This window comes from Hibiscus syriacus, unplaced genomic scaffold (assembly GCF_006381635.1).
Source record: "Hibiscus syriacus cultivar Baekdansim isolate YM2019G1 unplaced genomic scaffold, ASM638163v2 tig00110332_pilon, whole genome shotgun sequence".
Classification (NCBI taxonomy): Eukaryota; Viridiplantae; Streptophyta; class Magnoliopsida; order Malvales; family Malvaceae; genus Hibiscus; species Hibiscus syriacus.
This window is the reverse complement of record NW_024062688.1, coordinates 3,774,069-3,792,194: the sequence shown is the minus strand read 5'-3', so window position 1 is coordinate 3,792,194 and position 18,126 is coordinate 3,774,069. Positions and strand designations below refer to the sequence as shown.

Sequence of the window (18,126 nt, the reverse complement as noted above, 5' to 3'; positions counted from 1 at the left end):
GGAGCTATTCATCTGGAGTTGTTCGATAATCTGATCAATCGACATAGATTGTAAAGGTCCTGAATCTTCGTTATTCCTTATCAGCTCAAATCACTCTGGTCATGTATGAAAACATAATTAACTCATATGTAAAGGATTTTGAATACCCTTTTGTTTACGTAGAGCTTCCGATAAATGTCCGAATAAGATGATCATGATAAGCATATTATGAATAACTGATGATTTTGTCAGTCAACAAACTCTTCTAAAAGTGATTCTAATTTCCGGCACTCTATCGGTAAACTGAAGATTTGTGTTTCTCTGCCTGATAAGATTATCTTGTATCTCTAAATAATATCTGAAAACTCTAGTGTGTTCCCTACTTATATGAATATTTTATCTGATTTTTTATTTGAATTCTGTTTTGACATCTGATATGAAATATGTTCTGATTCCTAACCTGGATTCTGTTATGATATATGATCTGAATTATGTTTTGATTTCTGATATATCCGTTTACCGACGGAGAAATGTTTTATCTGGGGGTTTATTATTGGAGGAAGATTATATGCAGACTCCTCGGCTTTGTGCTCAGAGTCTAAATGGCATGTGCGGTTGGGTGTATGGTTCTGGGGAACCTATACATTTATGATGTGAACGGATGAGGGTATATATATATATGTGTTTTAAAAAGATCTAAAAAGTTACATGATTTTTGGAAACACACTAGAAAACCTATTCTTATCTCCTGAACCTAGATATCCGAAATATTTGCATCTGAAATGAATACTATATGTTACTACCTGCGATACCAATGGAACTTAGTTCAACATAAAGATCTGAAAATATCTGAACCAATAAGGAAAAATATGTTTATATGTATATGCACGTTCTTCAGCATCATCTGGTAGTTATGTATTACTGAGCTTTTCGAAGCTCACTCTATTACTCAACATTGCAGGTTAAAAGAATCGTACCAGTACATCTATCGATATCAATAAAGGAGTTCTTCCAGCGTTGCTTGCAGAGAATGGTAAATGTGATTAGGGGGCATGTAATTATATTTTTTTATATACGAGTCTGAAAATCTGTTTTATTTCTGCATACTGATAAATCATTTTATAAGTTACATGTTTTAATAAAATTTTTAAATTTTCTGCCATTTTTACAGTGGGTCGCTCTGGTGGTCCTAATGTGACACTTTAGACTGGATCGGGTTATCCGCATCGGTCTGAGGGGGTTACATTTAGTGGTATCAGAGCTATGGTCTGAGTCAAAATATTTCAAGATAGACCGGCCGATCGAATGTCAAATATGTCTGATCAGTACATGTCCCTAGACTGCAATCGTACCTCTCTGAGCCGGAACTCCAGGGCTGAGTCCCTATCTGTAACGAGTAAACCGAAGTTTTTATCCGTTAAGGCTATACTTGTACAAAAAAGAATACAAGTAACATTTGTATAAACGTTGTAAAATACCTCATGAGCCATGTGAGAGTTATTCATTTGAGATATTATGACTCGACTCCGGAAATGAAATTGGGATATGCTACTACTCTATGAGCCTGTTCTCATGACCAATACTAAATTTATTACTCAATGACATTTTCGTTTGGATTCTTTTATTGAAATAAGGAAAAGTTCTAATAAGAATGTATACTCAACATATTAAGGATTAGTGAAGGATTCGTATTTCTATAAAAGTTACTTGAAGATATGAAAGAGTTGATGGAAGTTTCATTTCTACAATTATGTGTCATAAATTAATTTCGTGGATGAAATTCTTTTAAGGAGGGGAGAATTGTAACACCCCAATTTTGGGGCTAAAATTAAGAAATTATAAAGTATTGGATTTAATTGGTATTTTAGGAAGAAACGATGGATTAAATTGTAAGATTTCAAAGTTGACAGACCGTTTTATAAAGTGCATAAAGTTTAGTGACTAAACTCATGGTTTAACCATTTTTATTATGAGCTGAATTATAAATCCCCTATTCCCATATGTTTCTGGAAAAATTTTCCTGTTTTCCCTCTCCAACAACCCTCTTTTCAACTCCGATCTACTCGTCGTCCGACCTCCGATCGACGAACCGAAACTACCATCGTGTTCGTTGTCAACCGAGGAACAAAACCCCTCAAACCTTTTGTCGTGAATCGTCGTCGTTCGTCATTAATTTCAGTCAGAAGTATCATCGGTAATAACTCGATTTCAATTGGTTTTTCATCGATTCACGACGATCCGGTTATCCGTTTACGACACATCCCGCACCATCGTGTTCCTTGTGCTGTTCCGAGTCTGCCGGTGTCATCCTTGGTCTCCTTCGGTGGCGGCGCGTGAGGAGGTGAAGCGGTCAAAGTTTCCAATTTGTTGAAATCAAGCTCTCCGCCGTTCAAAAATTTCAACCGAGCTTTATAAGTATCTCGAAATCGCTCAAAATAATTTTTAGAAATTTTTACGTGATTTATAGGACACTGGAGGAGGTCCTACGCGCCGCCACTACACGTGGGGATGATCCAAATTTTCGAAAAGTCATATTTTATGCTTTCGACGTCTTGAATTCGAAGTCCATTTCGCCAAATTCGAACCATGTAAGTTGTTTTTCACTAATTTATCATCCGATTCGATTCGTTTTTCAGAATTAAGCTCCGTTTTTTATGTAATTTCTGTTGATATGGATCCGAAGAAATATGGGAAGATGATTTCAAGATCGAGGACGTTCGAATGGAATTTAATGGTCGACCAGTATGGCACGAAAATCGAGATAATACTTTACTACCTCTTTATACTTTATGAAACATGTGAATATTGGTAAATGCATGAATAAGATAATGTTGGTCTCAATTGTGTAGTTAATTAATTTCTACACTCGATCCGAATACAGTAGAAATTTGGTAACTGATTATGGTTCAGAGGACTTTTATAAGGAATTAAGGAATTGTTATAACTAAATTTCAAGTTCTGTGTTTAGTAATAAAGAAATCAACCTGGATCTGTATCTTATAATTTATTTCATCAAAGGTCATATGTTAAAGGTACTTGGATGAGAAATTATGAGAATATTCCGGTAGGGAAAATTACGAAAATACCCTTATGTTATAAAAAGACAAGATTTGAATATAGAAGTTGGATAAGATGTTTTTATAGACATATTGATCTAATAAAAATACTGATGTGCATAAGAAATGTTAGTTTTACTTGGAAATTTTGGATAACCGTTTTTAACCCCCAAGAGGGTTTATGCAAGATACTAGAAGTTTGTTAAGGAATCATTTCAAGATCTGAGAAGGTTCGGGAAAGCATTTAATTAGAGGATCTCCAAATTATATTATTTTTGTTAAGAGCTAATACCGAAATTATATGGTTAAGAAATTACGAAAATGCCATTGAGAGGTAAAATAGTCTGAGTTGACCTTGAATGAGAAAGTATTTTGAGGATTCGTACTTAACTCGATTAAGTACGGATTTGATTATTAAGATCCCGACTGAGTGCAGAAAAATTCCAGATATTCCGTTTGTAAAATCTGATAAGGCACTTGACCTGAAAATATCCGAGTTACGAGTAAATACCTGAAGAACAATTTATCGGGGTGCTATTTTATCAGAATTGTTTGAAGGAATTGAAATAGATGATAAATTGGAATTAAATAATAAGACAGGATGGAAGGAAATGATTGAAATACATCAAATCTATAGAATGACAAGAATACCCCTGTAATGGAAATGACTTAAGAATATCACCAAGCTCAGGAATGATTTGATATCCTCGAGCTCCGAATAGAATGAAATGAAACTGAGCACCAGAATGACCAAAATACCCTTATGACCAAGACTAAGTATATGTTTTGGATTAATTAAGGAATCCAAGTAAATATGGGTGTTATACTACCCTTAAAAGTTATGGAACACAACTTAAAGTAAGTTGATCAACCTTAAAGATATATCAGTACCTGACTGCACATATATCACTTGAATGAGTGTACATCTACTCAAGTTTGGCTCGATGATAATTTTGGAAATATTCAGCTCAACAACTTTAGATCGCATTCAGTATTAAGAATTTTATATTTGTTCGACAAATCAACCACGAAGACCGAACTGAACTGAAAGGAAGTACAATATGTATCCGAAATTCAGAAACGTCCGAAATTACTCTGGAAAATTTCGAATTAGTTGTCATAGACTCGACTGCTAAATGAACTAGGTAACCTCAAGGACTGAGAATTAGGTAAGAGATTGTAATAATCCTGAAAACTCGGATGAACTTACGTGATGTATCATCCCTATGGATTATGAACCACAAATCAAGTACGTCGATATTTCCTGATATAGCTGAAACATGGAAATGAAATAAAGACCATTAGAATATATGTTCGTCTCCTTAAGATCTGTTCAGTGATGACTCAGAAGGTGATCTATGGATAAGAATATTTGGTATTAAAGAGTAAATACCCCGGAAGGTTAATGAATTTGACAAGTTGACAAGTATTAGTTCTGGGAGCTATTCATATGGAGTTGTTCGATAATCTGATCAATCGACATTGATTGTAAAGGTCTTGAATCTTCGTTATTCCTTATCAGCTCAAATCACTCTGGTCATGTATGAAAACATAATTAACTCATATGTAAAGGATTTTGAATACCCTTCTGATTACGTAGAGCTTCCGATAAATATCCGAATAAGATGATCATGATAAGCATATTATGAATAACTGATGATTTTTTCAGTCAACAAACTCTTCTAATAGTGATTCTAATTTCCGGCACTCTATCGGTAAACTGAAGATTTGTGTTTCTCTGCCCGATAATATTATCTTGTATCTCTTAATAATATCTAGAAACTCTAGTGTGTTCCCTACTTATATGAATATTTTATCTAATTTTTTTATTTGAATTCTGTTTTGACATTTGATCTGAAATCTGTTCTGATTCCTAACCTGGATTCTGTTCTGATATCTGATCTGAATTATGTTTTGATTTCTGATATATCCGTTTACCGACGGAGAAATGTTTTGTCTGGGGGTTTATTGTTGGAGGAAGATTACCTGCAGACTCCTCGGCTTTGTGCTCAGGGTCTAAATGGCATGTGATGTTGGGTGTATGGTTCTGGGGAACCTACACATTTATGATGTGAACGGATGGGGGTATATATATATATATGTTTTAAAAAGATCTGAAAAGTTACATGATTTTTGGAAACACACTAGAAAACCTATTCTGATCTCCTTAACCTAGATATATGAAATATTTGCATTTGAAATTAATACTATCTGTTACTACCTGCGATATCAATGGAACTTAGTTCAACATAAAGATCTGAAAATATCTGAACCAATAAGGAAAAATATGTTTATATGTATATGCACGTTCTTCAGCATCATCTGGTAGTTCTGTATTACTGAGCTTTTCGAAGCTCACTCTATTACTCAACATTGCAGGTTAAAAGAATCGTACCAGTACATCTATCGATATCAATAAAGGAGTTCTTCCGACGTTGCTTGCAGAGAATGGTAAATGTGATTAGGGGGCATGTAATTATATTTTTTTATATACGAGTCTGAAAATCTGTTTTATTTCTGCATACTGATAAATCATTTTATAAGTTACATGTTTTAATAAAAATTTTAAATTTTCCGCCATTTTTACAGTGGGTCGCTCCGGTGGCCCTAATGTGACACTTTAGACTGGATTGGGTTATCCGCATCGGTCTGAGGGGGTTACATAAATAATATATAATTTTAAAATAAAAATTTTACATGGATATTTTTAAATTAATGAATATTGATTTAGGTTTAAAAGTATTGGATCTTAAATTATTAATTGGGTTTTAAATGGTTTGGGCTGAGCCTACATGTTATATATAATATATTTAATATTTAAAATTTTATTTTTGTTAATTCGGTTAATTAACCGATTTCGAACCGAATTAACCGTTAACCGAATTCTAAAAAATTTATTAATCGTTCCCCGACCGAACTAATTTGGTGGCCGACCGAATTAATCGAACTAATTTGGTTCGGTCGGTTAATTCGGTTAAAACCGAAAAATGAACACCCCTACGTATACATACAGTTGGTTTCGATTGGGTTTATAGATCTGCGATATCTATCGTAGCATCTTTCACCATTGTTAATATGAAGTGTGTACTTTGGAACAGTGATTTAAATAGCGTTTGCGGTCACGTTTTCGGACGCATCACATTTAATGTGGTTGTAGACATAACGGATGTCATCGCGATCACTGCGGATGTCGCGGTCGTGAATTTTTCTAAATTTCGCACAACTTATCCTAAAACATAATAATTATAATAAGTCATTTTAATGATTTTTAGAACCTGAATTATTATTTAATTACACTAGTTTAACATGATAATCAAAATGTAATGAAATATGAAAAATAAAGGTTAAAATTTTGAATGAAATTTGAATAAACTTAAAGAACACGACAAAATTAAATAGAATTAAAATAAAAGTATAAACTTAAAGATAAAAAATTTAGAAATAAATTAAAGAAAAACTAAACTTTACCTTCTAAAATAAGAATTAAATTATAAATTTTAAAAGGTGAGAGAGATGATAAATTAATATATCTCTTAAAAATATATTTAAAAAAAATGAGATATGAAAAATGGGAGTGGAGTGGGTGGCCCAATTATATACATTTTGTTTCTTGAATTGAAAACCCAAACATAATAATTAAAAATAATTAATTGAAATCTGGTTGTGCTCTCTATTTTTTTCTTCTTTTTAGAGTTTAAAAAACTTTTTTTTATAATGGACCGATTGTTTGAAATTTGGTTTTTGTGCTGCCGATTGAAAAACGGTTTAATCTTTACCTTGGTGAATGGTGACTCCAACTTTTTCAAGTTCTTTTTTTTCATTGACGGTTGAAAAACGGCAATAGCGTCCCGTTATCAACTGTGAATTTGCGGGAGCGATGGATTGCTATCGGCGTGAATCTGCTAAACTTAGCAATATCAGTTTCACGGTGGCCGTTAGCGTTCCGCTATTTAAATCCCTGCTTTGGAGTAGTGGAAGATTTTGCCTGGAAGTGTTATTATTGTTTATAGATTATGGAGTAACTTCATATGATATTGGAACTGGTTTCGGCCATTTTGCAATAGCAACTCCTCATGTAAGTTCTCCACTTCTGCTATACTTGCAGATGCGGCTTTTTATTCGGTTGTGTTTTAGGTCTACAAAATGGTCGAGGACATCCCGGCAAAGGGTGGCGATATTACACGAAAGCCTGGGCCTGTAAAAGGCGGAACCTCTGTCGTTGCTTTTGTGGAAGAAGAAGCTTACCAGATTCTCATTTTCGTTGCTTGCACTTAACGGTACTCCATTGCCATGATGGGGTGTGCAGAAGAACACGAGACGACGGTTATCGGGTTGACTTCCCAAGGGATATGCACAGGTCAGTGCTTAACGCTTTCTACTTGGCTACATTGTTGCAACAAAGTCTTTGTAATACCAATTCCACCGTCCGTTTCGGGTGACTATTTTCCCCCATTCGAGGGTACCCATGATGTATACAGAAGTGGTGAGGTAGTGAAACATGTTATACAAGAGCTTGGTGGGAAGGCCACTCGAAAACAAGGGCCAATCCCCGGAATCAACACTAAAATTACCTCTTTCCTAGATCCTGATGGCTGGAATACTGTAAGCTTTAGTTCTACTATATTCATAAGCATTCATAAGGAATTATAATTGGAGAGAAAACGGTTTGAAAGCGAGAAAAGGACCCAGAACCTCCATCAACCTGTATATAAACCAAGAACATAATATGACATTTGATTTTTCGCGTTACAATGACGAATTTATAAATATGGTTATGCTTTGTGTCTGCAGGTTCTGGTTGACAATGAAAACTTCCTGAAGGAACTCTCTTAAGTAGGCACTAAGCAGAGTACTGATACTATATGAATAAACCACTATCGAGTTGTATGAGCAAGAAAATATGTTCGTTCACGTATGATGTTACGCAAAACCTAACCATTTTCCACTCCTATCTGTTATGGATTCATGTATTTTGCATAACAACCAGTGGGGGTCATTGTTATGGAGACTTATTTTGCCTTTAAAATCGTCAGATTGATGGTGTTCATCTATTGATGCACTCGTGCCTCGATAACGCATGGAATCTCCATTTATTTTCAGAGACGAAGCCTGTAAAACAATCGGTTCGGAAAAAAGTAACAAATAAAGGGGCAAAACAATGATACTTGCAAAGAAACCTAGAAACCAAACTTGTTTTCCAAACGTTAAAAAGGCCCTCAAAGGGACTGTATCACTGTGAATTTGGATTGACTATCATGTTTTAAATTTCACAAAGAAAAAGCCTATGGCAATAAAAGGGCTAAAAAGAAATGAGGGAAAGAAAATAGTTCATATCCAAGAAGCTGTAAGTTGAGGTTTCAACAATTTTTTGGGAAACTATCCATTCATCTTCAGCTGGATCAAGACAAGACTTTATATGCACATATATCTCCTTTGGTTTGAAGCGTCACCATCTTGCTGGTTTGACAGAAAAATGATTAAATGATGAAAACCTACTCTCCATTTGGGAGAGATGTCCATCTACACAACTATATCCATCGGATAGGAACCAAGGACTCGGAGAAATCCGGCATATTCCTGCCAAAGAGAATACGTCCATCACACCCCAATGAGATTTTGGTATTCGAAGAAGCTACACAGTGGAATCATGCACACTAGCTTGAACAAGATGACATCGAGTTCTTGCATAAAATAAGAACAAATGTAGATTGCTAACAGATAAGAATGTGACCATTACAAGTCAGAGACGTGATACACGACTCACCTGTAAATGTTCCAATGCATTTTGGGCACGCGGTTCTGCCATAGAAGCTTCAAAGTCTATGTAGAAAAGATAGTCGAAGTACCTGGCACCACGCATCAACCAGATTAATATAGCTCTGGAATTACTAAGATGCGATTTGCAGTAGTAGATCGCAATGAATAGGACACTTACATGGCACTCCCTCTGTTAGAATCGTCGACTACCCTTAGAGGACGCCCTTTTTGTGGTCGACTCTCTATCTGAAAATTGCTCCAAGAGGCTAGATATCAGTCAGAATCTTCTCGGATCATGATAATACAAAGATGAACCCTCTGTTATAGTTTACCTTTGACAAATTAATATCCCTTAGAGAAAACACAGCCAAGGCTTTGAATAGCATGCCAGGACCTTCTTCTAGAGTGAAAACTATACTGGTCTGGAAAATGCAAAGATTATCAACAAAAGAGATGCATTAACCAGTGAAATAAAATGAAAACCATCGAGTTCGAAGATGTATACCTTATAAACCCCGTCAGTTCCAGGAATTATGGGTTCTCTTGCAAGTACCAAATACCTGGTAATATTATCGTCCTCGTCCTAATGCATGAAATGAAGTAAATCAACCAAAAAAGGAGGTTTTTTGGGCCGCAAAAGGAAATGTTATTTAACATGAACCACGAACATAGTAAGAGTTTATGGACATTGACTGAACAAGCTTTAAGCATATGATTACATAAATCGTGATGGATAGCTCAGATTTTTCTAAAACTATGTAATTCAGGAGAAAATATAAACTAATAGTCTAAGGAACAAATCACAATAACCAAGTGTGCTTCAAAACACAAGTTGGATACCCGTCAATCCAACTTCCGTTATAATTATAAATATATTTATATACAAAACATCTTAACCACATACGCCATGTAAATGCATAATGTTTGTCCATTCCAAGCCTACAATTCAAGAATCAGCAATCATTATGAAGCCAGTATTCATCTTCTTCGAGGAATCTATGCGGCATTGAAGAGGGATAAGAAAATTGTTACCTGTATTTTTTCTTTAAGAATGTCAAGCCCATATAATGCAGCTGCTCTAGCACTCGCTATTGCACCCATATCTTTTTTGCCTCTTGAAGCAACCATCTGCTCCAGTATCATAACACGTAGAGCATCACACACAATAAAAAAACAAGTAAAGAACAAAATATGGCACGAGGAAACTGAATTAGCAAAAGAAGATCTCAAGACGTACCAGAGCAGCACCGGCAGAATCATCAGCACTAACTCTAATAATGCCTAAGTTGGTAAGGGCCATCTCACATTGAGCAAGTGCCTGATTATGAGGAAATTGTTGGCAAACTAACACTTAAAGAATCTAAATTCCCAACCTCAGCATGAAGTTTGCATATTTGATAAAGCAAATTTCAAAGAGATCTAATATATTTTACTAGCATATACCGGAAGATTAAACGACTTCCAGAACAAACAAGAAAATAAAATGATATCAAGATATGAACACAATCAACCTGCGGATGGCTGAAAACACGCTTGACTTCCTGCATTGTAGCACCAGGCAACGCCAAGAGGCAATGATTAACAACCAACTGTACCTCCCTTACAATGTGTAGCCTATGTCGGAGGAGTAAGTCATAATTACGGTGTATGCTACCACCAACAGAATTCTCAATGGGGAGAACTGCTTTATCCACCAACCAAAGTTCAACTGCCTGTTAAAAGAATGAAACAATATAACGGACACATTTCAGCATAGTTCATGCAGTAACAAAATAACAATAAAGTACTAATCATACGAACATTGAATGCTGCTTCAAATTGGTCGCATGGCACAGTCTCACAATTAGGGTATGCTTTAAGAGCAGCATCCTCACCATATGCACCTGGGTTTCCCTGAAATAATTAACGGCCGGTATAAGCATAGCAAGAAACACATCAGGCATTCAGTCAAAGAATGAATGGATTTCAGACCTGATAAGCAATCCGCACAGTTGAACCATTAGCAGGATATGGAGATAGATTGCTTATGGAAAGCGGTTCTACAGAACAGTTATATATTCAATCTTAGAAATTACGTTGACAAAAACCATGTAACGGTCCGAGTTATTAAAAGATAAACACAATACCTTACAACAAAAAAAACAATGCAAGAAAATTGGAAATTAATTTATCGAGCTAGCTAACAATCAATGTATTTTCTCTTGTGCTTAATAGAAAACTAATATATAATTTTCTGGACATCTAAACCAAACATTTACAACTCAAGAGAATCACCAGATCATACCAGTAAACAATCCAACCTAATTAGAATATATATTATCATCTGAGACTAACCTAATAGTAGAAAAATGCAAGACATTCATTGTCCGGAGCTTTGATTTAAGTCCCTTCCTAATCATTGAACGTGTAGAACAAGTACATTCAAATCTAAAACACCTAAAGTTTGTCCACGTGTAAGTCGCATCCCATTATTCATGATACTCAAAAGTTCCAAAAAAGAACATTCCTCCTAGTCATACCTACACGTGTTATCCGAGTTTCTCATAAAAGCAAGAGATACCTGATTCAGCTTGAAAAGAACATAATTAAAGATCAGCATCGATCGCCAACGACATAGTAAGTGTTATCTGCCACACAACGAATCTCATTTTGGATTTATTTTCCTGCTAAACCAATAGTTCCATCGGATCTAATAGTCCATAACGCTAGTCCCATGCAGGAGAAAATCACAAACACCATCTATCTTTCCATGGTTATATCCTTGAAGAACATTCAAACAAATGACATTGAATATAAATGGCATTCTAGTAACACATCATTCATCCTAATGAATGTTCCAACTATCAATCATTCAAACTCGTTCAAGTAGAACCTTAGATATAGCTATAAACATCACGACAACAAACAGGAGTAATCAACATTGCCCTAAACTTATTTAAGGATTTATTTTACAACCTCAACGAAAATATATTTCCATATCACTTGAAATGCGATTAACAATACAACAAAACATAGCTACCAACACACACAAAATTCATAGAACAACTCAACAAAATCATAGTAAGCAGATATTAGGGAAAAAAATTAAAACCTATTATCATAGTTAGCTTACTAGGAAGAAGATTCAAGTCCTTGTGAAAGGCCCTGTAGACTGTGGTCCCATCTCCATCAATCTTCCCAGTGAGAGATGTCTTGGCCCCAGGCTTCTCATCTTCAACAAGAACAAAATCCCTTTGTGTTGAAACATCATCCAAAGCAAAGCATTTCAATTTTGAAGACCTCATATCCAACACAATCCTACCTCGATAAGACCCCAAATCTGGTGCCTCAAGAAGTGGCTTTTGAAGGCAAAACGAAATTGGAACATACTTCAAAGCCATTGAAAAAGAAGAAGGGAATTCAAAACCAAATCACACACAATGTGAAATGAGAATGCAGGTTGAAGAATCAATGGGACCCCATTACACAAAAACACTCAAAAATAATAAAAAAACTCAAACTTTTTTCTTGTTTCCAACTGGGTTTTTAAGGAAACGTACTAGTCAGTAATTCAAAGAACTTAGGTAGACTGGAAAAAAAGAAGAGGTAGTTGGGGAATAAGAAAGTTTCGGTACACGTTTCCCTTGAATTAGAGAGTGTTTGACGTCAAAGAAAGTGAGAGAAAAAAGGGGGAGGGTAATTATGCCAAGAAATCCAATGAGAGTCCAATAAACTCCATGAATGAGAAAATCTGGCTCCAGTGAACAGTTATCTTTCCACCAAACACAGCACCATATGATATATGATGTACTACTACTGGTGGAACCAGTGGCCCTGTTTTGGAAACCTGGAAATGGACCCATAATCTTCCAAATTTTACAGTAACGCTTCTGCAGGTTTAATTCCATAGCTTTTATGGAAGTTTTGGGAACAAAAAATATCAGCTAGATTTTGGTTTAAATATTCCAAGGATCCCTGTATTATTTTAAAATTTAAAATTTAGTTTTTATATTATATTCTTTAGAAATTGGATCGATGATTTATTTTTTATTTAAAATTCTTGATCTTTTATTTACTTTATGTTCAGTTTTAACGTTAATTGTCAGTCTTACGGTTATAAAAAAATTAAAATACTTTTACTTCTTTATATACAAAATTATTATCAATTTGACTCTGGAAAATTATAAACGTAAATGATTGAATAATTATTTGTTTAATTAATAATATTTTTAATTATTTTTAAAGATTAAGGATCAAATTAATAAATATTATAAATATAAAAATTGAACTTTTATTTTTATTTTTCAGTTGCTAAATTAACAATTAATAGTAAAATTGAACATAGATTAAGAAAAATAAAGAATTCAAATTAAAAATAGTGTAGAAAGTCAATTTTGCGAAAATATAATACAAAAATTAAATTTTAAATTTTAAAGTAGGATAACCTACATGTTTAGTACTCAATTATTTCTTTTATTCTATTTTGGTCATTCAACTATTTTTTGTTTCAAAATCACACATAATGTTATATTTTACTTTTATTTTGGTCATTGTTAATAATAGTTGGACGATTTTGAAACCAAAACGTATTAGAAAAAATAATTGGATGATCAAAACGAAAAAAAAGTGATAGTTGAATATTAAATTTATAGTTTACCTTAAAATATTAAAATAATATTTAATATTTTGTTTAAAATGTTTTAAGTGGAATTATTCCAGTATATTTTTTTTTAATAAAAATAGATAACATCTTACGTAAAATATCTCAATTTTAGTAACTTACTCAGAATTGTTTTAGAATTTAGATAAATATTGTTTTTCTTGTTAGGTAATTTATTCGTATCTTTTTAGGTAAATATGGTCATTTTATAGAAACAAGAGGACGGTATTATTAGATTTTTTTATATTAATGGATGGTATTATTTTTGGTAAAAAGAATTGAATAGTTTATGGTGATTATCTAATAATAATTTTTTAATTAATCGATAACATATATACTTAAAGGCGAAATTATTGGAATTCAAGACATAAAAAATAATATTTTATTTTATCATAAATTCACTTACTAATTTAAATTACTTTTGATAAATAAAAAATATATACAAAATTTATTTAAATAGTCAAATCATATAAAAGATCTTTGCACTATATATATATATTTTTATTGGAGGAGTAAAATACTACATATTAGATAATAAGTTTAAAGTTGTTTTTCAAGGTTGAAATTAATTGATTTGAATAATTTTTGGAATAGAAATGGGATATTTTCTAATCAATATTATTTTAATAAAATAATTGATGTTCAATTATAATTTTAACATATCTTAAAAAAATTAATCGATTTTGAAGATTTAAGATACATTTATTTTAACAAAGATAATATGTACATAATTATATTGTGTATAAATATAAGATTTTTCAAAAAAATTAATTTTTAATATTTTTTGTTAATTGTTTGTAATTGAATTCTTATTAGTGCTTATTTTAGATGATATAGGGTTAGATTATCATTTATTTTAGTAAGAGATTTAGATAATTTTTTTGTTGCTTTTTATCTTATTAGTTTAATTAACTTTTAAATCTTTTGTAGTTTATAGATAGACATTTCTTATACGTAATTAAATACGTGATTCAAAGAAATATGAATTATTTATTTTTCTTCAAAGTTCTCTAAAATGATTTTTTTTTCTTTCTTTCATTGCAACGTATCGAGATATTCTTCTTCGCCATCTAGGTTACCAAGTTAAAATAAAACACTTCTAGAGGGTTGTACAATTCATACATTCAGGTACTCATTTTTAACAGGGATGTCATCATACCAAATTTATTTTTTCTTGTCTTTTAAATTTTTCCTTTCATTTTAAAATATATAAAAAGGCTGTCGTTTGACACGTCTTTGTTTGTCCTCCGACAGTTTTTATGTTTTCTGTCACTAGTTGACTTTGTTTGTTTTCTTCAATGGCGACTATTTCTGAAGTTCTAGAAAGACTTGATCTTAATACAGGCGAGGAAGAGATATTAGAGGTGGGGGAGGAGTCGGACAATGAAGAAGATTTCTTTGATCTCTATTTTGTAGGATCTTTCTTAACTTCAGGCATCATTAATTTTCAATGGATGAGGGCTACTCTATAAAACGTATGGCATCCTATTGGATGTATTGAAATCTCTGATTTGGGTGAGAAGAGATTCTTATTTCGTCTGTTCACTATAGCAGATGTTGACCGAATTGAAGCGGGTGGACCTTGACACTTCAACAACAATCTTTTGATCATTCACAAATTGGAGGAAGGGGAGGATCCTCATGTGGTTTCCCTGGCCCATTCAAATTTTTGTCTTAATCCATGACATCCATATGGGCAAAATAACAAAGAAGATGGCTCATGTTTTGGGAGACCTCATCGGAATTTTCTTAGAGTATGATACAGGGGCTATAACGTTGGGACACAAAAGAATCACTAGAATCAGGGTCAAAGTTGATATCAATCAAGCCTTGAAAAGGAAGAAGAAGATGCTCCTGAAAAATAGTAAATTTCCTTACGTCCGATTTGAATAGGAGAGGTTGACTTTATTTTGTTTCTTGTGTGGTAAGCTTGGACATGGTGAAAGTTTCTGCCCCCTTAGGGCTTTTCACGGAGGTAGTGATCTTCCTCTTGGCTGAGACCTATCTATTCGTGCTCCTCCACTTAGGGCAACTCCTCCAACCAGCGTTTGGCTCCTGGAGGCGAGTAAAAGAGGGGAAAACTTTCCTCAAATCTCTCCAAGCAAAATTTCTGAGAATGTATCTGTCAATGATCAATCCTCTCCTACAATTAAGGTGGTGGAGATTCCCAATTCAGAATCACAAACCAAGGTGAGAAAGAAGAAAAAGGAAAACACTACTAATGAAAACCTCTAGTTTCCATTCTACTCCAGATGACTTTGAGAAGTCAAAATTTGCCTCTTTAGCCTCTGAACTAGCACACGCTAATTTCGACGTTATTATGGGCCAAGAAGAAGAGGAAGGCCCAATTTTGAAAGACAAAATAACAAAATGACCTAGATATGAAACGGCACAGGAAGTTACGAGTAATTCAGCTTCAACTATTGCTGATCATGGCCTTCTACAAGCCCATCACACCACCACATCGGCAGGACTCGCTAAGAGAACCAACCGGGAACAATGAAAATATTAAGTTGGAACGTTTGGGGTTTGGGACTGTTGGTTTTTGGCAAAAGTCCCACATTGGTTGTGTATAAGGAGGAGGGGAAATTCTTTTGTTATAAATAAAGCCCTTCTCCTCCTTAGTTAATCATCCCACAAATATAAGCCTTCTTCTATTTTAAAGGCTATTTGTATTCTTTCTCTCTTTGTAATATTTCCTCTATTAGTGAAATATTTTGGTGTTCTCTTTTATGTCTATTTAATAGCTATTGTCGGGTATAGTTGTTGTCAATTATTGTCCTATTAAAATTACTTGTCTTGGTAGTTCTGTCTAAGGAAAGTGGGTTTTAAGAGGGACCATTGTGACCCCTCCTCTTTCCTGGGAATCTACCTTGGGGTGATTTTTAGTACAATCGTTTTCACACTAGTCACCTAGATAATAGTTTTCAAGGTGAATCTGTTATTGGTGGAAATTAACCCGAATTTCACAACAATTGGTATCAGCGCTCTTGGTTTATTTTAGTATGCTCTGTGGTTGCGGCTTAGGCTGATCTTCCACATCAGAAAAATTTCCTTGGGATAATTGACATTCTGCATTGGCAGCTATTAAATAGAATTTGTAGCAGAAATGACAGACGCTTCTTCATCTTCAATTTTGGCAAGAAATGCTGTGACAAATGTTAGATTTGCAGTAGAGATTTTTGATGGCACCGGTCATTTCGGCATGTGGCAAAGCGAGGTTCTAGATGCCCTATTTCAGCAGGGTCTAGACATTGCTATTGAAGGAGAGAAACCAGATGATGTTGAGGAGAAAGAATGGAAGAGGATCAATAGAATGGCATGTGGTACTATTCGATCGTGTCTTTCTAGAGAGCAGAAGTATGCATTTTCTAAGGAAACTTCTGCAAGTAAATTGTGGAAGGCACTGGAGGAGAAATTTTTGAAGAAAAGCGGTCAGAACAAACTCTACATGAAAAAGAGACTGTTCCGCTTCAACTATGTACCAGGTACCACTATGAATGATCACATTACTAGCTTTAATCAGCTGGTGACTGATCTGATGAATATGGACGTGACTTTTGAAGACGAAGATCTGGCTCTGATGTTGATGGGATCACTTCCTGATGAGTTTGAGTATCTTGAAACTACTCTACTTCATGGGAAGGTTGATGTGTCTCTCAGTGAAGTAACTGCTGCCTTGTATAGTTATGAATTGAGAAAGAAAGACAAACAAGAAAACACAAGTGTCGAAGCAGAAGCTCTTGTTGTTAGAGGCCGTTCCAAGAGTCAGAATAAAGGAAGCAGAGGGAGATCGAAGTCAAAGTCCAGATTGAGCAAAGATGAATGTGCCTTTTGTCGAGAAAAAGGGCACTGGAAGAAAGAATGTCCCAGGCTAAAGAATAAAGGCAAACCTGAAAGGGGGAAGGCTGTCTCAGAATCAAATGTGGTCGAGTATGATGATGGAGATTCAGATTTCGCATTCGCTGCTACGCCATCAACCAGCTGTTCCAGTTCATGGCTGTTAGATTCAGCTTGTAGCCACCATATGACCCCCAATAGAGAATGGTTCTTTGATTTTAAAGAACTAAAAGGTGGAATTGTCTACACAGCAAATAATTCCCCTCTTGACACACTTGGGATTGGTTCAATTCGCTTGAGGAATCAGGATGGATCAATCAGAACCTTAACAGGTGTCCATTATGTACCAGATTTAATGAGAAATCTCATCTCTGTGGGAACCTTAGAGTCAAAAGGTTTAGAAGTGAGGGCAAAAGATGGGATTATGAGGATTATCTCTGGTGCACTGGTGATAATGAAGGGAATCCGAAAAAGAAACAATGTGTATTACTTTCTGGGTAGTACAATTGTTGGGACAGCAGCAGTGGCAGCTTCTACTGATGAACAGGAGTCAGAAGCAACCAGGTTATGGCATATGCGCTTGGGGCATGTTGGTGAAAAATCCTTGAAATTATTGATAGATCAAGGATTATTGAAGGGTGCTCGGGCTTGCAAATTAGCTTTTTGTGAGCATTGCATCAAAGGGAAGAAGACGAGGGTGAAATTTGGAACAGCAATCCATGATACTAAAGGTATTTTGGATTATGTTCATTCAGATGTATGGGGGCCTTCCAAGACAACTTCATTGGGAGGAACACACTATTATGTCACCTTTGTTGATGATTTTTCCCGGAGAGTTTGGGTGTATCCAATGAA

The 18,126-nt window shown here is 34.5% G+C and overlaps 1 protein-coding gene and 1 pseudogene across 1 annotated transcript; one reads left to right on the top strand and one right to left on the bottom strand.

Annotated features, from left to right (window-relative positions):
- Positions 1–6,912: 6,912 nt before the first annotated feature.
- LOC120119282 lies at positions 6,913–7,868 on the top strand (annotated as a pseudogene).
- A 480-nt stretch (positions 7,869–8,348) lies between these two features.
- Positions 8,349–12,215, bottom strand: LOC120119551 (arogenate dehydratase/prephenate dehydratase 1, chloroplastic-like). Its single transcript, XM_039139368.1, has 11 exons — positions 11,905–12,215; positions 10,764–10,831; positions 10,593–10,685; positions 10,304–10,504; positions 10,030–10,110; positions 9,825–9,920; positions 9,298–9,375; positions 9,125–9,214; positions 8,971–9,038; positions 8,800–8,881; positions 8,349–8,612 (listed from the first exon to the last, which is right to left on the bottom strand). The coding sequence occupies exons 1-11, from the start codon at positions 12,170–12,172 to the stop codon at positions 8,556–8,558; spliced, it is 1,182 nt and encodes a 393-aa protein (XP_038995299.1). The 5' UTR covers positions 12,173–12,215; the 3' UTR covers positions 8,349–8,555.
- Positions 12,216–18,126: the final 5,911 nt, after the last annotated feature.